General features: G+C 38.8%; 1 protein-coding gene across 1 annotated transcript; it reads left to right on the top strand.

The window, feature by feature from the left end:
• Nucleotides 1-5,697: 5,697 nt before the first annotated feature.
• LOC117912617 (UPF0664 stress-induced protein C29B12.11c) lies at nt 5,698-24,653 on the top strand. Its single transcript, XM_034827289.1, has 5 exons — nt 5,698-6,010; nt 8,576-8,687; nt 23,790-23,861; nt 23,948-24,159; nt 24,239-24,653. Exons 1-5 carry the CDS (start codon nt 5,901-5,903, stop codon nt 24,339-24,341), a joined length of 609 nt encoding a protein of 202 aa, XP_034683180.1. The 5' UTR covers nt 5,698-5,900; the 3' UTR covers nt 24,342-24,653.
• The last annotated feature ends 298 nt before the right edge of the window (nt 24,654-24,951 follow it).

Below are 24,951 nucleotides of genomic sequence, written 5' to 3'. Positions count from 1 at the left end.
TCTCATCTGAATAGGTCATCCATCATTGCTAACGGCTTTTTCACAAGAGACTCAAAGAACGATGTGCCTGGATAGATGCTTCGCTTGAAGATCTGTAGGATGACATCCATGTTGCAGGACTCCACTTGGAGCATTGTTTGCCCGAACCGTTTTATGAAGTCTTTGAGGGGCTCATTTTCCTGCATCTTGATGTTCTGCATGGTGCTTATGTTCTGCTTGTGGTGAGCTGAACATAGGTAGTGTCCCACAAAGGCTTTCGATAGATCCTGAAAATTGTTCACGGAATTCTTTGGGAGGCAATGGAACCACGAGAAAGCCTGGCCATGTAGGCTGGTTGGAAAGACTTTGCATAGTAGTGCATCATTCCTTATGTCAAGGGTCATGAGTTGCCTATAGCGCATGATGTGATCGAACGAATCGCTTGTTCCATCGTATGTCATGAAATTTGGTACTATAAACCCCCTTAAGGGCTCATAGTTAATAATGTGAGGACCGAACATTGTGGAGAGCATGTCATCCAATCTTCGGGTGGAGCCTGATCATCTAGGACCTAGCTTGCCTTTATTTTGGCGGATGAGAAAGTCACTCCGACATGATTGCTATGGTGGAAGGACCCAAACGGGCCTCTAGAGATTTTGTTATGCATGGTTTTCCCCCTACGCTAAGTGTCTGAGGTCTCAGTCAGGCTCGCATCGCATCAAATAGTCGTGACCTCTTGTCGCGTCTTCTCTTTGCTGATACCCGGGTAGAGTTGGAGTTTTAGTCCAACTACACCTGGCAGGTTGGTGAAAGCTCCTCCTCAGACTTCGTTGAGTGACTACCAGAGGGGAACTCTGCATTTCCAGGGAAAGACGCCTCATCAGTATGCCTTGAGATTGTTCACTGGCTTCGGGGTTGTCAGCTTTAAGAGGGGCCCGTTGATGACATTGGGGCACGCAACTCTTCATTATCTTCCTTGAGCCACCTTATTTAGCAAATCAGTGACTGCATCTATCAGTCATTCTCGCATTGGCGTCTTTCCCTGCTCTCACACCAATCAAAGTAGCTCTTGCTACCCATAGCTGATGATCGACTTCTAGAGGGTATTAGCATCCTTAGTCGTTCCCACAGACGACACCAATGTTGATTTTGAGCCAACTTAAGTCAAGTCTGTCCAGTTTTATGGAAGTCAAACAACCTTCCTCCCTTCTTTGTGCCTCTTAGAGGGTCCACCTACCAATAATGAAATTAGTGGACTCATTTCCTGCACAAAAGGATGTCTAGACGGGTGGTTTGAGCATGCCCCTCCGAAGCTTAAGTTAGCCAAGAATAGCTCAAGCTGCTTAGTGGGAGAGAGTGATAAGGCGTATGTGTGCGTACCTCGTTTGTGCTTTTTGGAGGATTTATATAGTGTTTATGAGAATGTCACTGTAGTACTGACTAGGCACTTTGACTTTCTTCGAAAATGATGATTGTCATCCAGGTGGTTGGGCAATCATCACAATTTTGGGTGGCTAACATGTGTCATAAGCTAACGTGCCATGAGCTTGGACTGTGTAGTTGCCTATCCCCTCAGATTGTTGATGGACTGGAGGTATGTGCAACAATTAATTGACATAGACTCGAAGGCTAGAAGAGGTCCCATCGGTCATTTACATGTTAGGCGTGAATGATCACGCATGCCAGTGGGTCTTGAAGACTTGACTAGACAGTCCTACCTGTTTGGGGGGTCCGGCCCCCTTTGTCGTTTAGCCATATAGGGGAAAAAGGTCTTCTTATGCCTGGTGCCAGACATAATTGGTCATGATCTGGATGGAATGATCTAGATGGGTTGCATACCTATGCTAGTCGGTCAAGGTGTCGAAGTTGGAAAAGGGACACGTGAAGGGGAGTCCCCCACAAATTTGAAGGACCATGGATTTCTCATTAACCATGTGTTTTGTTTGCAAATGAACTAGGACTAGTTTAGATTGTTCTTGATTAGCACATTGGGGAAATCTAGGGCCTGGTAAAACAATTTTTTTTTTCATATTTTCTATAAACAAGGATGTTTGGGAATTGTCTTTTAAAATCGCATTGTAAAGAATCAAAAAACAAAATAACAAAAACTCATTTATATAAATAAATTGCATTTTCTTTTGAAATACTTTTTCTATTTTGATTTTTTTTTAAAATATTGTAAAAATTATATTTTTAATTCTAGTATTATTAAAAATAAAAAATACTTTTGTAATTACAATGTATAAATAAATTAAAAAATTAGTAGTTTTTAGTAAAATATGAACGCTAATGTTATAAAATATGTAAATAAGCCAAGTTTTTCATTAAATACACATATTTAGTATATAATTAGGACAAAGTATTTTGGACTAGTTTTGATACAATCTTCTATTAAATTGGTCAATTCTTTGAATTTCAAACTATTCTTAAAAATTAGATTGATTAGAGAATTTAAAACATTAAGTCTCGCTTGACTTGGTTTCACTTAATTTAGAATCCACTTGCCAAGTGATAAAATATGAAAGAGTATAGTTATGTGAAAAATGAGAAATAATAGAGTCATGACTTAGATCTATTAATGTTTTTGGTATTGATTAGAGTTTATTTTGGAGTTTCAAATTATTTTAGCAGACTCATTAATAAATCTAATTGATTGTCTATAAAAATAAAAATAAAATCTAATTGATTATGTTTCACTTGATTTCAAGTCCATTTGTCTAGTAACAAAATTCATAAAAGCTTAGTTATATGCAAATGAGAAACAATAGGGTTTTAGTATGTGAATATTAGGTTGTAATTTTATTTTATTTTTATTTTTTTAGCTCCAAATTATCTTTTAAATTTTATAGGAATTCAAAACATTAAGTCTTATTTGATTTGGAGTCTATTTGTCTAGTTAGAAAATTTGAAAAGGTATGGTTCTACACAAAAGAGAAACAATAGAATCATTTTAAACCAATTTTTTTCGTTAGATTTCTAAATTAATTAGGCAGGTATTTGAATTTTAAATTATTTTAAAAAATTAATAGACTCATTAATGAATCCAACACAAAGTCCTACTTGATTTGGAGCTTATTTGCTAAATGAAAAAAAAAAATTTAATATAGATGTGCATAAAGAAGAAACTACAAAAGTCATTCAAGATGAGTTTTGGTTCATGACTTTTAAATATTAATTAGATTGGTTTTGAGTTATATGAGTGTTTTCTATTAATTAAATAGATTTTTTTAAAAAAAAATCGATGAAAACTTCTACTTGTTTTCTTTGTAGACTTTTTTTTTTTTTTTTTTACTTCACTTTGTTCTCCTACTTGTTTTCTGCAGACTATTTTTTATTTCACTTTGTTTTTCAAAGTTGTTTTTAAATCACACCATCAAACAAAGTCTTATTATACTTATTGTTTCTGCTTTCTTTGTCATTTTTTTCCCCTTTGTTTTTGGTGTCCAATGAATCGGTACTACATGCTGCTCCTACCGATGCAAATGATGTGGACAAAAGTCTGGTTGCAACGCTGTTTGTGAACTATGCATTCATATTACATGTAAGTTTGATTGTTATATTCATGAATATTTGAACATATTAGTGTCTAATTTTTCGAGAGATTTACTTAAAGATGTACCAAATTTACTTAATGATGTACCTAGGGTTCCAAAGTCCATTCCAAGATGGGGAACGACTTTCAATGACTTCCCTAGGGTCCTTAAAGGATCAAATGGACCACGAGAGGGGATATAGAGGTCTTGGTAGCCCAATGATCGAATATACCAAATTTTCTTAAAGATGGGCCTAGGTTTCAAAAATCCGTTTTGGAGTGAAGAAATAACCTCTAGTAACTTCCCAAGGATCTCTAAAGGAACAAATGGACCTTGGGAAGAGAGATAGGGGTCTCGGTAGCCTAAGGATTGGAGCACCAAATTTTCTTAAGGATGTACCAAATTTTCTTAAAAATATACCAAATTTAGTTAAAGATGTACTTAGGGTTCCAAAGTTCATTTCAAGATGGGAAAGGACTTTCAATGACACTTCCCTAGGGTCCTTAAAGGATCAAATGGACCATGAGAAGGGATATAGGGGTCCTAATTGCCCAATGATTAGATATACCAAATTTTCTTTAAAATGTGCTTAAATTTCAAAAATTCGTTTTAGGGTGAGAAATAACCTTCAATCACTTCATGAGGATCCCTGAAGAAACAAATGGACTTTGAGAACAAAGATAAGGGTTTCGGTAGCCCAATGATTGGATGTACCAAATTTTTTTAAGGATGTGTCAAATTTATTTAAAGATATATCTAGGATTCCAAAGTCCATTCCGAGGTGGGGAACAACTTGTAATCACTTCCTAAGAGTCCCCAAAAGCTTAAATGGACCATGGGAAGAGATATAGGGGTCCTAATAGCTTAAGAATTAGATATACCAAATTTTCTTAAGGTTATACCTAAGATTCCAAACTCCGTTCTGAGATGGAAAATGACCTCCAATCTCTTACCAATATGGATCATGAAAAGGGAGATAAAGGTTTTGATTCCCTTAAGATTGGATATATCTATTTTTATTAAGGATGTACCTAGGGTTTTAACATTCATTTCGGGATGGGGAAGGATTTCCAATCACTTATCGAGGGTCCCCAAAGGAATGTATAGACCATGCTAAGGGAGATATGAGTCCACATTCCCTTAGGAATGAATGCACCTATTTTTCTTACATATATACCTTTTTTTTATTTATGAAATTAATATAAAAGGTTAACTATAATTTTTTTTTTATGAGATATATATATATATATATATATATATATATATCATCATCATTTACTGTGATTTTAATATGATAAATTTAAAATAAAAATAAAAAATAGAAATAATAAAATAGTATTACAAATACATTTTTATTTTTACGTTTAATAGGATTTAAAAAATAAATAAATCTTTTATTTAGCATTAATATAAAAAATGTTATATCATAAACATCTAAATAATAAAATATAAAATTTTAATTTAAATCTTGATTTATCAAATGTATTACTCTAATTAATATTTAAAATCAATAAGTATATTATTTGTGGGATAATATTTTCATTTTTGTCTATTATATATTTATGTTTTTATTTAATTTTTTATATTAACTATTTATTATATATTATCATTTTAAAGTTAATATATCCAAAAAATAATTAAAATCAATAAATATAAGGAGATTAGAGAGTGAAAAAAAAAATTAAAGAAGTTTTATGAGATAATACATTAACATATTTAAAAGAAATGTTAAAAATACAGGATATGGTGGAAAAAAGAGAAAAACAAAATAAAAGAAAAAGGTAAAATGTTGAAACGTGGCAAGAGGTGAGATGAGTTAGGAGTTTATGTGAGAAAAAATTTTTTTTAAAATGTGATTGGTATACTTTGACAGTAGCATTTAATGTGATAAGTGAAATTACCCTCAGCAACTTTGAGAACAATTTTAGAACAAATTCATAAATATTATTTGAGTGCATGAATTAATAATTTTTTTTTTTCATTTTACATTAAAACTGAGGAAGTAAAAGTAAAATTCTAAAAATTATATATATATTTTTTTAATCGGTGGGTATGGGTGCATGATTATCCCTATTATTTATTCATATTTTCGCCGAAGTTTGGTCGTACGGAATTCGTATTGCTCCAACATACACGTGTACCTGGAAAGTTGATAAGAGCATTCCTCTCGGTGGTGGTGTCACCAAATCAGCATAGTTTATCGGGGAGGCATCCAGAGAGTCTAGAAGAATGTGGAAAGCGGGGTGAAGTTACTATTGGGGACACGTCTATAACCGGGCTTGCTTCTTTTTGAATGTACTAATTACAATAATAAGTAATAACCATCCTAGCGATCCGCGAAGACATAGAAACCCTATTACTTGGAAGGCAAAAGAGTACGCAGATCACATGGCTCTCAACCCTCAGCTTTTTCCTAATGGGATGCCCGTTCCTTTTATGAATGAAATTTCCGTCCTTGCCAGAGATGGCGTCGAATTTGAGGTAGATAAGATTCCCGGGTAAGCCCCCTCCTTTTTGTTGTCGTTCTAGGTTTTTATTTAATTTCCGATTTTCATCTGTACTTGTCTCTAGTCTATTAGACAAGAAAATTCTGATTTTGTGGCCCATTAAGAAGATAATTCATGTTTGGAATCCATGCGATGCTTTCCGTTTATATTAAATATGAATTCATGTTCTGCTATTTCATTCCCTATTCTCTTATTTCGACTCACTCCTGCCCTTTTAAGGCATTGCAAATTTAGTAGGTGTTATTAAATTTTTTATAATTTGGAACGAATTTAACGCTGCCATGATCCCTTGGCATTTTCTGGGATAATGAAATCAAATTGTACTTGAATTTCTTACTAGCATGACTTCTCTAATGGATTTTCTTGGTTCTTGGGTAGGAAGACTATCTTATTGTTTGGGTGTCGACTGCTTGACCCAGGCCAAGACTTCAGATTGCAAAAAACTCTTCTAATTTTCTAAGATCTTTGGTTTGGTTATGTTTTTTGGAGAATCAAGTGAAGCAAATATCTTGCTCCTCTCTCTTGTCGCCGGATTGACTTGGTTATTGGGTTTAAAAAATAAACTGTTGGAACATATGAACATGATTATTCAGTAAACTGGGAACCTTTTGATGTGTCACCTCAAAAGTCATGACTGTTTTTGGATCTATACTTTGTGTACTAGGCAGAGGTCAATGTTCTGCAACACAATGGTGCAGGAACCCAAGTGGGAGTGAATGCATCAGTGGTGGGGGGTGGAAGATTGGGGTGCTCAAGCTTGATTGCTATAAATAGGGTTGGAAGATTGCTGGGATTTAGAGGTAGGCAGGGCAGGAGTTGGTGGTGGTGGTGTTTTTTTTTTTTTTAGGCTTCCTTGTTGGTTTGCCAATGTTGGGGAGTAAAGAGTATTGCTTATGTGGAAGTAGCAAAGGGTGGTCAATTTTTCATTAAGCCTATGTCAAGGCTTTAAGCTATAGATGTATCTCTACTTTGCCAGCTGCTTCTGTACTAGAATTCATGGGTTTCCTTTTTTTTTTTTCAGGGTATTTAGGTTCTATCATAAAGTATTGAATAGCTAGAGTGCCAGGTTTATTAAGAAAAGCTCCCTTATGCTTAGCTTGGTCAACTTGGAGAGAGCATAATGGCAGGATCCTGGATGGGATGGAGATTTTCGAGCTGAAGTTGAAGGGATCTGGTCTCAAATCTTTATTTGTTTGGTTGGCAGACTCCTTAAGAGAGCCGATATGGCTTTCTTGGATTCATCAACAATCTATGAAGGCTGCCATTTTTCTTGAGTTGAAGAATGAGAGTAGGAGGAAATAATTGTTATTTATCAGACCAAAGTCATTGTGGAATTTCTTATGCAAGCCTATCAAAAATAAAAAATAAAAAATCAACAATCTATGAAGGCTTTGATTCCTTCAACCTTCAAGTTTTTGTTGTTTCATGTTTTGATATGTTCTTTGGTTTTTTTCCTTCTTTCTTCTCTCCTAAACAATGCTGCTGGTTTTATTTTTTTATTTTTTTTTGGGCATAGCCATAATGATGAGGTAAGGGAATAGAGGGTCTCTTTATCTTAAACCTCTAGAGCTCTAAAAAAATCTCCGGGGGGTGGGTTCCCATTCACCAAAACAAAGAAAAGCATCATATTGTCTGATAAAAAAAAAAAAAAAAAAAAGTGAAGAAAAGCATCGTATTGATGCACCGATTGATCCATTCTACCAGACCTACCCATTTAGAGCCAAAACCTATTTTTTCCAAGATTGCTAGTAAAAAACATTAATTAATGTGATTGTATCCTTTGTTAATGTCCAACTTACAAATGACTCTAGAATTATCTTTTAGCCTTGAGTCAATGGCTTCACTAGTTATGAGAACTAGATCTAAAATTTGCGCCCTTTGCACAAAAACATGTTGGAAATTTGAGACCACTTTGCCTATCACCTTTTTTAGTTTGTTGGCTAGAACCTTTTCTAGGAGCTTGTATAACCCTCCAACGAAACTAATAGGTCTAAAGTCTTTTATATCTTTTCTCACCTTTTTTTGGAAGTTAGGCAATGAAAGTGGCATTTAAACTTCGCTTGAAGGTCCCATGATCATAGAACTCCCTGAAAAACCCCATCAACTCCCCCTTCTTGAAATCCTAACAAAATTTCTAAAAAGGTAGGGAAAAGTCGTAAAAACCCAAAGCTTTGTCCCCACCAAGACTAGATAAAGCTGAAAAGACCTCCTCCTTGGAGAAAGGAAGCTCCAATATCCCTAAATCAGCGTTGCTCAAGGAGGCAAAAGTCATGCCATTTATACTCAATTTCTACTACCTCAACTTAGTCAAAATCCTATGGAAGGTATCTACCACTTACTCCTTAATGGCAGCTTCCTTAGATAACATTACTCCATTCACTGTTGTTTTGTCTAAGAAGTTTCTTCCGCGAGCATTGGCCATTTTGTTAAAAAAAAAAAACTTAGTGTTATCAAGAGTCTCAATCAACTCAAGTGATATGTGCATCATGAGATGACTTTTATGATTCGTTTTCTTTGTATCATTCTAACTTTTTCTTGTATATATTTTGGTTTCAGAGCTCATGGTGGAAACTTTAAAGCGAAGGGAACAATCTACTTGTCAAATATACGAATGGTCTTTGTTGCAAATAAGCCTGTTGGAAACATTACTGCTTTTGATATGCCATTGGTAGGAACAAGTTACCCTTGTTAGTTGTTTCTTACCTATCTACATTTCATTGCCTTGTTCTTAGAACCTTTGCAAGTTACTTTCTCCTTAATTACTTTTGTTAGCTTGTTGCATATTTTGGGGTGGTTTTTGTTGCCTCTTACCATATGCATTTTTCCTTTTAGTTGCTTATTTTCTCTTACTTGCACTCTGTAGTCAGCTTGATCAATGTGACTTAAGTAAGTTGGTTAGCACTAAACATCCTTGGCCAAATGCCTTCAATACCACTTATTGTACCAGAATTTCTCTTTTTTTTGGTATGGTGGGTTTACTGAATTTTGAGTATGAATGATAATAAGTAAAGTAAAATATTATAATATCAACAAACTCTTACTCTCCTCTCCAATTTGTGATTCAAATCTTCTAGAGTATCAGTAGGTTTGCTTCCTGTATACCTATTTCCTTAATTGGATCAAGGGAAGGAATTAAACGGCAAATCTATAAATCTAATTTGGGGTGAGGGGCAGCAAAGAGTAATGAATTTATTCCCCTAGGAGGGGGAGGATAGAAGTAAGGTTGAAGATATTTGGCCTTGTGAAAAGCTCATTTTACCTTTCTAAAGGAGGCCAAGGCTACATCCTAACTAAGGCTACAACTTGGATGGGTTGGAAAGGTTAGAAGGTTAACACAATAAACTTGCATATCAATATGTCGTACCTGTGCCAAAGCCGACCCAAGGGTGGGTTAGGCATTCCCCATGGTCAATTCAGGTTCCCAAAGGTTCTTATAGGTTATTAAACAAAACAATAATTCTAAAGCTTAAATATAAACCATATTATGAAATAAGAGATTAAAAGAAATATTTTAAAGTTATAAAATAAATCATTAGTTATTAATTTAACATAAATGATTATTCACCTACCCAAACTTCAACTATCAAAAATACTTTAACAATTAAAAAATTTATGAGATCATTAATTATTAATCTAATATAATTATAAATTAAGAAATGTTAAGAGTTCTTTCTTATCATTTTTATATTTTTTATATTTTAATAAGTAGTAATAAAACAATATGTAATATAATTATAAATAAATAAATGAATAATATGTAGTGTTCGGGTTTTAGTGGGTTGTTAGACTTTCAACTCATGCTAACCCTAATATTTTCAGGTTGGTATTTTTCTAACCCAAACTTGACACTAACCCTTTTAAACCTTGTCCTCGCCTACCTAAGCATCGGGTTAGGCACGGGTTAGGTGACTTCTTCTCTCCCAATTTTTAAGGATCATGTTCCCTCTTTAAGCCTAAGTCAACTCCACTTCTAGGGAGGATGGAAGGTAAGGTAGTAGAAAAAGGATGTGGGTTTTCTTGTTGGATTAGTTTGGAGAATTGTTCAAGTTTCTATTGGAAGGGGTTGAGGATTGGATTTAGGATTGTTGTTGAAGGGAGGAAGGTAAGTTGTTCAGAAGGATTGCAAAGAAGGCAAAAGGTGATAAAATATGGAGTTGGATAGTAATGAAGTTGAGTGTCTTGTTGTGCTCAATTTTCACGAATGAGCAAAGGAGGTATTTTCTTATAATACTAGAAGGTAAAAAAATCTTGAGGGGACGGTCAATTTTAGCTAAAATTTTAAGTAGACTAGTTCATCCTTGAAAACTTTGCTTGATGGTGGAGGGATAACGAAAGGTAAGACACCTTCCAGATTTGAAAATGGTTAAAGGTGGAAGGCTTCAAAGAGCTTATCAAGAACTGGTGGGAGGGGTACAATGTTCAAGGGTCCTTTAGTCACATTTTGGCAGTTAAGCCTAAAGCCTTGAAACAAGATCTTAAAGTCTGAAATGAGGTTTTTGGTAATGTGTCCACTGAAAAACTTAAGGCCTTGGCATAGTTAGGGCTGTGGGATGCAAAGGAAAAGGAAAGGGCCCTTATTATTGAGGAGAATGAGGTTAGAAGAGAGGTGGTGGACGAGTTCAAGAAATGGGTAGGGATGGAGGAATTCTCTTAGAGACGAAAGTCAAGAGAGTTGTGGCTAAAAAAATGGGACAATAACACTAGATTTTTTCATAAAACGGCTAATGCTCGAAAAAAAAGGAATTTTATGGGCAAGTTAAGGGTAAATGATGAGTTGCTAGTAGAGGAAAACATCAAAGGAGGTGTGACAAACGCTTTTCAAAGGGTTCTAGCAAAGGCGGGGGAGTAGAGGCCAAGTATATATGGGTTAGTTTTTTATTCCTTACAACTAGCTGATTTAGAAGCTTTGGAGATCCCCTACTCTAAATAGAAGTCCTTGCAACTTTATCCAACTTAAGTGAAGATAAGGCCTTGGGCCCAAATGGTTTCTCCTTGGCGTTTTGGCAATGCTGTTAGGATTTTGTGAAACATGAGGTCATGGGTGTTTTTGGAGAATTGTATGGCTTGGGATCTTTTGAGAGGAGTTTAAATGCTTAGGGGGCGGGGGAAGGGGGGGAGGGGAGGGGAAGCAGAAGGCTTAAAGGACTTTAGACCTATTAGCTTGGTAGGAGGGTTATACAAGTTTATGGCTTTGACCATGTAAATTGAGTTTTGTCCTTGTAGTTTTGGAGAAAATGGGGTTTGGCTTCAAGTGGATAGGATAGATCAGATGGTCTATATTTACAATTCGCTTCTCTGTTTTGGTAAATGGTTCCCCTTCAAGTTTTTTTTGAAGCTTCAGAGATTTGAGATAAGGAGATCCTTTGTCTCCTTATTTGTTCATTTTGGCAATGGAGACTCTCTCTTACTTGCTCTCTAGGGCTAAGGAATGTGGTTTTATTAATGGTTTTCTAGTCGGAAGGAGGCATGATGCGGGAGTGGAGGTTTCCCATTTGGTTTTTGTAGATGATGTCCTCATCCTTTGTGATGCTAGTTAGGAAAATCTAGAGCATTTGAGTTGGATTTTCATGCGAATTGAGGCATGTTCAAGACTAAAGATTAATTTGGAGAAAAGTGAGTTGATTTCAGTTGGGGATGTCCCCAATTTGGAGGAGCTTGCTGAGGTTCTAGGTTGCAAAGTAGGTGTTCTTCCAACCACCTACCTATGTCTTCCTTTGGGCACTCCTTATAAGTCCTTTAGGGTTTGGGAAGGGGTGGAGGAGAGGTTTCAGAAAAGGTTTGCTTTGTGGAAGAGGCAGCATCTCTCAAAAGACGAAAGACAAACTCTAATTAAGAGCACCTAATCTAGCTTATCGATTTACTACATGTCTCTTTTTGTTATCCCTAAGAGAGTGGCGACTAGATTGGAAAATATTTAAAGGGATTTTTTTGGGGGAGGGGGAGCTTTGGTTAACAAGCCCCATTTGTTGAGTTGATCGGTTGTTTGATTGGAAAAAGTGAAAGGGGGATTGGGTTTTAAAAACCTTTTGTCTTTTAATAAGGTTTTTTTGGGAAAGTAGTCTTGGATATTTGCGATTGAAAGAGATCTTCTTTGGAAATAGATAATTGTCAACAAATTTGAGCAAGAGGATGGGGATTGGTGCACAAAAGGTGTGAGAGAAAGGTATGATGTGGGGGTATGGAAGGTAATTAGAAATGGTTGGGAGGCTTTCAAAGTTAAAACACGCTTCAAGGTTGGTTCTAGGAACAAGGTGAAGTTCTGGAAGGATAGATGGTGTAGGGATTTGCCTTTAAGGGATGCTTTCTTGGATTTTTTTTCTATAGCTTCCTCTAAAGATGCTTGGGTGGTTGATGTTTGGGATGGTGGTAGTTGGAACCCTAGGTTTATTAGACGGTTGAATAATTGGGAGTTGGAGGAAATAGATTTCTTCTTTGGGAGGTTGCATGATCACTCTCTTTCTTTGGATTTTGATGATATATAGGTGTGGGTGTGTGTGTGTGTGTGGGGGGGGGGGGGGGGGGGAACAAAGAATGATGAATTTTCAGTTAAGTCCTTCTATTACTCCTTAGCTAGTAAAAAAAGTGGAACTTTTTCCTCATGGTATAGTTTGGAACTCTTGGGCTTCTATTAGAGCTAGCTTCTTTGCTTGGGAAGCAACTTGGGCCAAAATTTTGACTTAGGATTAACTTAGAAAGAGGGGTTGGAAGATGACTAATAGATGCTACATGTGCAAAGAAGAAGAAACGAGTGATCATATTCTACTTCATTGTTCGAAGGCTCGTATTTTGTGGCTGTTAATTTTTCTTATCTGATGTACAATGGGTGATGCACTCTTCAGTGAAAGGGTTACGCTTAAGTTAGGGAGGCTCTTGTGTTGGAAAAAAAAGGAAAAAGGTTTAGAAAGTTGCTCCTTTATGTCTTTTTTGGTCCATTTAGATGGAGAGAAATAGGAGAGCCTTTGACAATTGTGAAAGTTTGGACCAAACATTTAAAAGCTCCTTTTTGTATCCTTTTTTGGATTGGGTTAGATTATATATTTGGAATGGTTATATGTCAATGTTAGATTTTGTGGATTGGTTAGGTTCTTCGTAGGGTGCGGTTGTTGGTTTTTGTGCATTTGTGCCTTTTTGCTTCTTAGTTGCTTTATATATGTTGTGTATACTTTTTATTTTTCAATATAATTGCTTTTACTTATAAAAAAGAAAAAGAAAAAGAAACATGAGAGAACAATAAGATTGCCTCTTCATTTCTTGGATAAGGGCTTGTTTAAACCCTTGGGGGATTTGTGTGAGGCTTTCATGACTATGGATGAAAACATAATACTATGCTGTAACATGCAATGAGCATAGATTTTGGTGAAAACAAATGGTAGGATAGTGTTAGGCCCACTTTAGATAATATTGGGCAATTCATGCTTTGCAATCTAGTTGTGGTGGGAGACCCCACCATGAGTGATCCAGGTTACTCCAAGAGATGTTAGAAGGGGGTTGAGGATTAGGGAGAGTGAAGAGAGGTCCACACATGTTAGTGGGACTGTGGGGCAAATAGGAAGGTAAGAGAAAATGGAAGAAGTTATAGCATGTCCACTTATGACAAAAAAAAAAGTGCTAATAATGGACAAGGACTATAAAGGAGACCTTTCAAAAAGGCAATAGGGATGAAAGATCGTTCAAGGGAGAATGAGCCAAGGAGAACTTTGTGAAGCAAAACTCATGAGCCTATGAGACATCAATCTCTTACACATGAGGAGGCCCAAAGTGGAAGGGGAATGGTGGAACCTATGGAAGTGGGTCTTAATAAGAGTCACATTAATCTTCCTTTACTCCAAGTTATTGTGGGTTGTGCCAAGAATGGGCCTTTGACCATAATTATGGAGGATGGTGGGGGTGGAGAGCCACTTAAGGTGTCATGAGTAGACAACCCAAGGTGGTGTTAGTGATAAGATTCCCTTAATAGGGAAAGGGCCCAAGATAGTAGGTTGGGCTAGCAAGAACAATGGAAGGAGGGAGCTCATGGAATCAAGGAAGGAAGGTACCAAGATAAAAAGGGTGGAACCTAACCCAATGGTAAGGCCTATTGCTCCACTAAAAGTAAAAAAAAAAAAAGTGAATTGAAGGGAAGAGTTAGGGCTTAGAGTTTGCTTGAGAGGGCGAATTTTGGTTAGGAGGCACTTTCAATAGGAATGAATGGATTTCTAGGTTTTCTTTATTTTTCTACATTTTGTAAATGAGATAGGGTAATCTATACTTCATCTTCTCCTAATGGGTTTGGCTAGCCTTTGTTGGGGTTGATTAAGGTGTTGTAACTAGGTGGTGTTGAATGAGGGATCTAAGAGGGGGATTGACATGATAGGGAGGTAGGGTCATTAATAATAGTATTGCAAGATGGAAACATGGTGGAGTTTTTAGAAAATGCTTGAGACGCCAAAGGGATATGAAGATAAAGGAACCCTAGGGAAGAGAAAGCTATAGAAAGGGGGATGTCAGATGGTTTACTGACAAAGGAGGATTCTTGTTTAATCGGCCAAAAGAGGAGGGATCTAGGAGGGTTTTAGATGGAGATCCTGCAATTGATAGAAGGATGGAAGCCAGAAAAGGAAATTGAAGAAATTTGAGAGAGAAAAAAAATACTTTTATTTTTATTTTCCTCTTTACATTCAAACTAATTCTTGCATCGATATTTATACATGAATGGTTGAGGTTATTTGCCTTAGAAAAAAAAAATTAATCCTTGATCTTAAGGAAAAGTCTCATAAAATCAGGAAATAAAATTAGAATAGGAAACAATTGTATGCGGTACAGTTGTGCTCCTTAATAAAATGACGATCTATTGCCACATACTTTGTTTGATAATGATGATTGGGTTCTTAGTGATACTTATGGCAGCTTTATTGTCACAGAACATCTTCATAAGATCTTATACTAGAATTTTCAGCTTGTTTAAGAGTCCCTTTAACCACATTCCTTCATAAATTCCATGTGTCATAACTCTAAATTTTGTTTCTGCATTGCTCCAAGCTACAATAGATCATTTCTTGCTTCTCCAAGTAGCTAGATTCCCTCATACATAGGTGCAACATCTTGAGATTGATTTTCGATCAATTATGAAGCCAACCCAGTTTGCATTTGAAAAAATTTCAATGTTTTTCTTTTGTATTCTTTTGAAATAGTCCATTTCCTGAAGTCATTTTGAGATATCTTAGAATACGATATACAACTTTTATATGTTTCTTAGTTGGATTGTTCATGAATTGACTAACCACATTGATTGAAAAAGCAATAATTGGTCTTGTGTGAGAGAGATATATGAGTTTTCCCACAAGTCTTTGATATCTCCTTTTATCTATTGGAGCATTTCCTTTAATTGTTCCTAGTTTAGTAGTGTAATCCATAAGTGTGTCTGCAGGTTTACAACCAAGCATCCTAGTCTCCTTTAGCAAGTCTAAGACATATTACTTACGTTAGGAGACTGCAATACCCATTTTTTATCTAACAATTTTCATCCCAAGAAAATATTTAAGATTACTTAGGTCTTTAATTTCGAACTTATGGGCAAGAAAACTCTTGAACTTGCCTATTTTTCATCATGATCTCCAGTCAGGATTATGTCATCCACGTAAACAATGGTAATGACAATTCTTCCATTAGTAGTGTGTTTTACAAATAGAGTGTGGTCAGACTAACACTACGAGTAACCAAACCTCTTTATAGCCTTAGTGAAATAGTCAAGCCAAGCTCAAGGAGATTGCTTGAGACCATATAGAGATTTTTTTAGTTTGCAGACTTTGTTAATGTTTGTCTTAGTCCCAAGATCTGAAGGAATTTTCATGTACACTTCTTCTAAGTCACCATTGAGGAAAACATTCTTGATGTCTAGTTGATGAAGAAACCAATCTAAGTTAACAACGAACAATAACAAAACACGAATTGTGTTCAATTTGGCAACTGGAGCAAAGGTGTTTTGGTAGTCCATTTTTTAGGACTACATAAATCCCTTAGCAACTAGTCGAGCTTTGTACCCGTCAACACTCCCATTTGCTTTGTACTTGATTGTGAAGATCCACTTACTCCCGATCGGATTCTTTCCTTTTGGAAGTTCAACAAGTTCCTATGTCCCATTCTTCAAGAGCTTGAATCTCTTCCTTAATGACTATATTCCATTCAGGTATTTGTAGGGCTTCTTGGATATTCTTGAGAATCCGAATATCCATAAGACTGGTAACAAAAGCTCGATAACCTAATGACAAACTCTTATAGGAGATAAAGTTATAAATTGGATGATTTGTGCAAGATTTTACTCATTTCCTTTTGGCAATTGGCAAATTGAGCTCATCATTTGTTGACTCATTAAGATTAGAATCAATGTTACGTGTGTGTCTCTCTTTTGGGACTGAATTTGGTTCAGTTTCATGTAGTAGCCCGAGATGTGTTCGCTGCTTTATATCTTCTTGAGACTTTTTCTTTTTCCTTGAGTAGACAATGAACTCAATGTTATTAACAGTCTGAGATTGGTTTTGCCGAAGAGGAGTACTTGGCTTGGCTTCCTCTATCATTTTGAGGATGTGACGGCTTCCAATCCGCTAGTTTCCCATGGATTTTCCAGCACATGTTCTTGGTGTGACCTGGTTTTCGGTAGTGATCACACTAAGGTCCCCCTTTTCTTGGTTGATTGTTGTTAGAAGGATTGGGAGGACCCCGAGCCACTAGGGCTGAACCCTCAGTGACAGGTTGGTTGGTTTGTAACCCCCATACCACTGCAGTTTTATTAAGTTAAAAATTCCTACTAAATAAAACTAAGGAGGAAACATGTTTACATAGGGCCTTCCTTGATAATATCAATGTTTTTTTTTTTTATAGATAATCACAAATATATTAAAGGGCAAAGACTACAAAGCATACAGGGAGTATACAAAACAGCCTAAAACAAGAACACAAAAAACAAGCACCCTTACCCACCCTTAAGTGGCCGCTATCCACTCTAAAAAGCCTAAGAGCGAAGAGGACTCCTCTTCAATATACAAAAGAATTTTTGAGTTTCTGTATATCTAACACACCTCCCCTAAAAGCTAATCTATTCCTCTCCTTCCATACCGTCCAAAAAATACACAACGGGATGGAATTCCAAATCTTTTTCCTTTTTTTCCCACAAAAGAGCCCCTCCAACTGAATAACGTCTCTTTAACTAACTCTGGGAACACCCACTGAACTCCAACAAGGGCAAGGACGGTCTCCCATAGGGCCCTTACCACTATACAATGTAAAAGAATGTAATTTACATTTTTTCTTCACAACCGTACAAAAAACAGCAGTTAGGGAGCTGTTATCCCCATTTTTGAAGCCTATCCAAGGTGATAATCTTCCCCTACGCGGCTTCCCAAGCAAAAAAGGCTGCTTTGGTTGGGACCTTGTCCACCCAAACACATTTAGTCGGAAAGGTGCATGCATTGGTAACAACCAGCACATTGTAGGCAACCTTAACCCCATATTTGCCATGACCCCTACTTTTCCATAGCACAATGTCCTCCTTTGAAGATATCCTGAAGTCCCTGAGCATATTAAGCAATCCTCTAATCAAGTCCAACTCCCAATCATTAAAATCTCTATGAAATCTAAGATTCCAACCTCCTTGACCAATGCTTGGGTCCCACATCTCATTAACCGTTGCATTTCTGTGAACCGCCAACTCAAAAAGCTGGGCGAAATTTTGGGACAGCGTCGCGTTGCCACACCACTGGTCAGTCCAAAATTTAACTCTAGTCCCCTTCCCCACCTTAAACTTTATGTTATCCCAGCACCACTTTGTTTCCTTCATAATCTCCTTCCAAACCCCCACTTTATAAGTTCCACGGGCTTCTTTAGTTCTCCACCCAAATTTTTCCTAACCATATTTCACCCCAATCACCATCTTTCAGAGATTATTCTTTTCAACGGAAAATCTCCATAACCATTTACCCAACAACGCTATGTTCAAGGGATCAATCTTCCGACTGCCAAGGCCACCCTTCTCCTTTTGAGTGCACACTACCTCCCAATTAATTAAGTGGACTTTCCTCTCCAAGCTTCCCCCTCCCCAAAGAAAGTCTCTTTGTAATTTTTCGAGTTTATTTGCAACACTCTTAGGCATTCGAAAGAGGGACATATTGTAAATAGGCAAGCTGGCCAGAGTGCTCTTGATTAAGGTGATACGCCCACCCTTCGATATATATTGTCTTTTCCACTGGGCTAATCTTCTCCTCATTCTCTCTTCCACCCCATCCCATATAGAGATAGCTTTGTGGTGGGCTCCAAGAGGCAGCCCCAAGTAAACAGTGGGCAGCAACCCCACTTTGCACCCAAGCTTCACAGCCATTTCCTCAATTTCTTCCTCCTCACCAACCGGAATTAAGACGTTTTTATCTAGATTAATTCTGAGACCGGAAGACGCCTCAAACCAAGCCAAAATCCAGCTTAGAGCGGATAGTTGCTCTTTCCTAGCTTCACAAAAGATGATTGTATCATCAGCAAAAAGAAGATGTGAAACTATCATCTCCTCTCCCCCGAATTCTGCAGCCTGACAAGAAGCCCCCATCAACCGCCCTTCTTATTAGATTGTTTAGCACTTCCATGCCTAACACAAAGAGATACGGAGAGAGAGGATCTCCTTGCCTTAGCCCCTTAGAATTCGAGAAGAAGTCAACCGACACCCCATTAATCATGATTAAAAATTTGGCGGTTGAGATGCACCACCAAATCCACTCCATCCACCGCGACCCAAAGCCCATTTTAAACAGAACTTTCATGAGAAAATTCCAATTAATCCTGTCATAGGCTTTTTCAATGTCCAATTTGTAGATCAGCCCTTTCTCATTCCTTTTGTGCCAGAAATCAATCACCTCATTGGCAATAAGTGACGCATCCAAAATCTGTTTGCCCCTCACAAAGGCATTTTGATCCCCAGAAACCACCTTGTCTAACACCTTCTTCAGCCTATTCTCCAACACCTTAGCCAAAAGCTTGTACAAACTCCCTAACAAACTGATTGGCCGGAAATCTCCTAGGTCTTCAGCCCCTCCTTTCTTAGGGATAAGGACTAAGAAAGTGGAATTGAGGTTTTTGGCAAAAGATCTCTGGTCATAGAATTCTCTAAACAGGTCCATAATCCCCTTCTTCACCAGCTCCCAGCTTGATTGCCAAAAAGCAACTGTGAAGCCATTTGGGCCTGGAGCTTTATCACCATTCATATCCATTAGGGCAGCGTAAATTTCCTCTTCAGTAAACGGCATCTCCAAGACTTCAGCTTCACGGGAATTGAGGCGATTAAGGTGCAGCCCCTCAATATCCGCTCTCCAGCCTGGCTCTTCTGATAGTAAATGCTGAAAAGCATTCACTATCCCCTCCCTCACCTCCTGGTCCTCAGTCATCCATACTCCATTAATTTTAATTATATCCAGAGAATTATTCCTTCGGTGAGCATTTGCCATCCTATGGAATAAACCAGTGTTCCTATCCCCTTCCTTAAGCCACAACTCCCTTGACAATTGTCTCCAGTGGGTCTCTTCCATTAAGACCCATTTTTTAAAGGAGTCCTTGGCTTCTTTTTTTAACTCAGTTTCTCCTTCAGACAAGCTCCTCTCACTTTCCACCCCGTCCCAGAACTCCACTTGTTGAAGAGTTGAGTTCTTATTGGCTTCCAGCCTACCAAACACCTCCCTATTCCACACTTTGATTTTTTGCTTCAGCTCCTTCATTTTAGTGACTAGCCTGACATTGACCCTCCCTCTCACCTCAACCCCTTGCCACCAACCCCGAAGAAGGTCCGTAAAACCATCAGCTTTAAGTCACATATTTTCAAACCTAAACAGGGAAGGATCTCTCCTTAACCCACCCCCCATCAACAATATAGGAAAATGATCTGAGGTAGGTCTGGGCAGCCTACTTTGCACAACCTCATTGAAATGATCAAGCCAATTCTGGGTCACCAGGAACCTATCCAATCTGGCCTAAGCCTGATTATTCCTCCCCCCACTCCATGTAAGCACACCCCTTGCAATGGAAGGTCAATGAGCTCTAACTCCTCCACAACCTGAGCAAACCTTCTCATTGCACTCGTTAGCCTTCCTTGATTACTTCTTTCCCTCTGGGAAAGGATGACATTGAAGTCACCCCCTAGACACCATGGATCATCCCAAATGCCTCTAATTGCTCCTATCTCCTCCCACATCCACTCCCTTTCAATAAACATCCAAACTAACCCATCTTCCACGTTCCTCAACCTACAAGAGATTGAGAAATTTCCCACTTCCATTTCAATAACTTCCAAGGTCCTCTTATCCCAGCAGATCAATAAACCTCCCGCAGAACCATGGGCATCCAGGGTACCCCAATCAAGAAATCTACCAATGCCCAAGCTTCTCACCAGCCCCTTTGTCATTGCCTGAATTTTGGTCTCCTAGAGACAGAACAAATCCACCCTTTGACTCCTGATCATGGCCTTAATCACCTTTCTTTTTGAACTGTCGTTAGCTCCCCGAACATTCCAACTCAAGAGTCTTAGCTTCATTTAACCACCATGATCTAACACCCTCTTACTTGCATTCCACACTTCTGTTTCTTCCCCCCCTCTTAGTTAATTGAGCATTCTAGTCTTTTCAATTCCCTTTTGAACTTAGATTTTTCTAGAAGGTTTTTGTTGTGGACTCTTTCCCTTCTTTTTCGGATTTTAACCAAAAAATCCAAAATTTCTTTCTCCAAACCTTCTGTCGAAAACCCCAAAAACTTACTAAATTTGGCCAAATCACTCTCCTCCCAACTATCCTCCTGCCGTCCCTTTCCTTCTCGTGGCAAAGATTGAACTAAACACAACTCCTTTCCACAGTTGTCCTTGCAGCCATTAATAACCTCCGTTAATTCCCAGCGGCTTACATTCTCCTCTTTTAAGGGTCCCGGGGTGAGAAGCATGCATAAAGGGATTTCCCTCTGGTGAGTCACCCTGTCATCCCTAGAAAGGTCACAATACTCCCCCAATGGAGTCCGACCGAAAAAGAAAGAAGGAGAAGTGAGGACCCAGACGCCAACAAACCACTAGGGTTAGGAGCACACCCGTACCTCGACGCTTCCTCAATTAGGGCGTTGTCGGTCCTTGACCTCTCCACGGAATAGAGCTCCTCCTCAATTTGCTTCTGCTGGCCATCTTTTTCCCAAAAAGGAAAGCTTTCAACATCTGGATCCCTTAGATGACTTGGGCCAGCCCACACTAGTGGCAGGGCCACCCCAGAGCAGCCCACCAAAGATTGGGGTGGGCCTCGGCAGTCGTCCATCCTAGCTGGCCCATGCGCCCCAATGGTTTCCAAGGCCTTTAGCCTCCTAGAGCCCTCTAAAGACGAAGGCCCAATAGGATACAACCCAGCCTTAGGAGATGAGACTGGATCAAGCCCAACGAGCCCAGAGCCCAAATCGGAGCTTCAAAAAGCCCCAATAAGGCCAAACTTAATGGGCTCCCCTTGCAGGCCTTCCTGGTCCCCCACTGACGACTCAACAGGGCCTCGAAATCGAGCCCAAAGGAGCCCCGACCCACCTGTCTGCCTCCTCGTCCCATCAGCAGACTGGGTGGGTCTCGATCCTTGCGTCGTCCACCTCTTCCAGCACGCGCTTGCCCGCGCGTGCAGAGACGTCACCCTCAACCTCTCCTTCTACTCTGTTGTTCTTTCCCCTCCTCGCTGCCGGCAACACTCTCATTACCGGCCTTACCTCCCACCACAGGTTTAGCGAATAACACACCCCTTCGACCCCAATTTCTACCATGCTAGGGATCTCCTTGCCGGTTAGCTTCACCAGGATCCTTGCCCATTGCAGCTCCTCCAGCCTCTCCGTCTGAGAATCAATCACTAAAAATCCCCCACACTTCTCTCCTACCTTTCTAAGGGTGTCCCGGTCCCATAAAGAGATGGGTAACCCCACGATTCTCACCCATGCCTCATTCTTCTTCTCTCCTTCCAACATACACCCCGTCCTAGGGCTCCATTTCTCCAGTCACAGAAATGTCTTCCCTACCAAAATTCCTCCCAGATTTAGAGCTTTTTCAGCTTCAACTACCATCTCAAACTCCAGCAGCACCTTTCCCCTTTCCAACTTAGCCAAACCTAAGTTGCCCTTCAACCCCCAAGATCGTGCCATTTGGTTCCCCCAACTTCTCAAGTCATCCCCCTTCACTGACTTTGGATCCCACGAGCCAACAAGGCAATGATCCAACCTCTTTAGGTTTCAGTTGAGGTCCTTGTGGCTTACTTCCACCCTAGCCACTGACCTGCCATTGTGATTTTGCAACTTAACCACTTCCGCAAAACTTTTCCCCAAACTGGGCACCAACAGCATCGCCTCGTCCTTCTGACTCTCCTTCCTCTCTGTAGCAACACCGAAAGCCCTAAGCGTCTCCACCATAGCAACCCAGCCCCCTTTCCCTCCTCTTCCTTTGGGGATAAAGATGTTGAACCTTTTCTTCTTCAAATCCTCAACACCCAGACGGATGAAGCATCCCCCTTCTTTTCATCACGCAACAGTGAGTAGATCCTCCCTCTTTCCCTCCAATTTCTTACCCATTTGCCTGTTCGTGTGTCCTTAATGCACAGAGCCAAACCTTCCACAAAAAGCCCTAGACTATCCAGACCCATCTTAATCCACGAAGACGCCCCTCTTTTCCTTTCCACAATAATGACTTGCATTTTGCCCTTCTTCTCTTCTGCCTCGATCTCAAAGGTCTTCGACTCCACATCGAAGCTGCTCTTCCACCGGCTGTTCCGAGGCTCCAAGCAGCCGATATTTTCTGCACCATCGCTCGCACACAGAACCACTCGCTCTCACTCTCTCTCTCTCGCTCTCCTCCATCTTTTCAGTTCTTGCCTTGTGTTCAATTTTTTTTTTTTCCTTGATAATATTAATGTTAAGAAAAATAAAGGCTGCAATTACATTCACTCAAGATTGTTAGGTCCCATTAGCCTGGATTTGGCTAAGGATTTATTTTCCTGTCCTGCTCTTTAAAAGGCCATGTTCTCCATTCCTTTAGTAATTATAAATTACAGGTAGCAGAAAGTAGTTTGCTTTCATTAGGACAATAGTGGTTGGTGGTGAAACCAGAGGCCAGAAGCATTGAGCCATCTGAGCCGTATTTTCATTGAGTTCAAAACTTGCTACATTTAATTTATATGGGGATATGGAAGAGAGTAGCTTGCTTTCATTTGAACAATAGTGGTTGGTGGTGCAACCAATCATTGGCCTGGAGCATTAGTCGATCCAGTCTGATTCAGTTCTATTAAGGTCAAAATTCCTGCTAAATTTAATTTTTAGGGAAACATGATGACTTTACGGGCCTCAGTCATAACAGGGTTGTTCAATCTGTGAAGTATTTTGTTGTAAGTCAAAATCCTCTTTTCACCATGCATAAACTGAACTAACAATTAGGATAAGCACAAAAAATGAAAGCTTCTACAAATACGGATACACCCAAGACATCGAAACTCATTGCCCATGGGTAAAGAAAAACTGTTTCAACATCAAAAATGACAAAAACTAAATGGAATTCCTACTGCTGGCTTTGACAGCAGTTTGAAGTATTTGTTTTTCTGCTTGTAGTCTTCTTTATGTCTCTTTCAATGATGTTGCAGCTATGGAGATCATTTTGCCTGTTGCACCATCTGGTGATTGGTTCAGAAGGCTAGAGATCTGAACAATAGTTCTCTGCAGGGTTTTATGCATAATTTGATGTTTACATAGTTACATTAATTGCTTCCTTTTGCAGCTTTATGTCCATGGTGAAAAATTTAACCAACCAATATTCTTTTGCAACAATGTCTCTGGTCTTGTGGAGCCTGTAAGTATACAAGAAGAGGTTTCCAATTGTTTGCAGTACCCATTTTTCTTGGGACTTCCTGATATTCTCAATATCAATAATTACAGGTAGTCCCAGAAAACCAGCATAGGGCGCTTTACTCAACTCACTCTTTCAAGATTTTGTTCAAGGAAGGGGGATGTGGAACTTTTGTCCCACTATTTTTTAACTTGATCACTTCAGTGAGAAGGTACAATGAACTAGCTGGTTCTGGGCCAGAGCTTCAAGTTGATCCTTTACAGGCGGCACAGACTCCAGTTGATGAGATGATGAGACATGCGTAAGTCAGTTGTGGTTGAGTTGATTTCACAAATTAATTACTAAACAAATATTGATAATTGTTGGTGCTCCTCTTTCAGGTATGTTGATCCCAATGATCCTACAAGAATCTTTTTGCAGCAACCAACACCAGAATCTCAGCTGAGGCGACGAACTTATCACCCAGTTGAGGATTCCATATAATTTCTCTTGCATAAAGGATAAAATTGTTTGGTTTTTAAGAAACCACATTTAATGCTATATTTGGGTTGTGTAATAAATTTTTAAGTATGATTCCCGCCTATAAGTGTACTTTTTACTACATCTTTAAACACTTACAAGTCTACAAAATATGTATACTCAATTGGAAGAATTGTTGCAATCATCGCCCACGATCAGAACTGGCCGGCAAAGGGGTTTTGGGGCCTGTTTTATCATGGGCATGAGTGGAATATGTCATGCCACCTTGATGACTTCAAACTCCGTCTTTTCTATGATTTTGTGACACCTTTCTCTTATACTTGGTTACACCTGATGGCAGCTGAAGTTATCTGGCCAATTTGCTAAGAACTCAAACTCTTGACTAGCCAACAGCATTTGGTCTAGTCATGGTTGCACGGACCACAATCTTGCACATGTTTCCTTCTGCTACCCATTCTAATTGGTATTGAGGAGTCCAGAAGCTCACCTCATTTTCCTGTTGAGGAATGTTTTGAGCAGGACGAGATGAAACCACGGGTGATCTTGTACATTGATTCAGCTTTAGATTCTTCCTGTGACGATGCTATGCTTGGTATTTGTTTGTTTGTTTGTT

The sequence above is a fragment of the Vitis riparia genome, chromosome 1, assembly GCF_004353265.1.
Source record: "Vitis riparia cultivar Riparia Gloire de Montpellier isolate 1030 chromosome 1, EGFV_Vit.rip_1.0, whole genome shotgun sequence".
NCBI lineage: Eukaryota > Viridiplantae > Streptophyta > Magnoliopsida > Vitales > Vitaceae > Vitis > Vitis riparia.
Note: the sequence above shows the minus strand (reverse complement) of the source record. Positions and strands in the feature narration are given on the sequence as shown.

Bases quoted from the DNA above. Each gene is read 5' to 3' on its own strand.
- LOC117912617 (XM_034827289.1), top strand. From the start codon at position 5,901: ATGGCTCTCAACCCTCAGCTTTTTCCTAATGGGATGCCCGTTCCTTTT. The intron at 6,011-8,575 runs GTAAGCCCCCTC...TTTTGGTTTCAG, and splicing joins GAGGTAGATAAGATTCCCGG to AGCTCATGGTGGAAACTTTA. The intron at 8,688-23,789 runs GTAGGAACAAGT...TTCCTTTTGCAG, and splicing joins CTGCTTTTGATATGCCATTG to CTTTATGTCCATGGTGAAAA.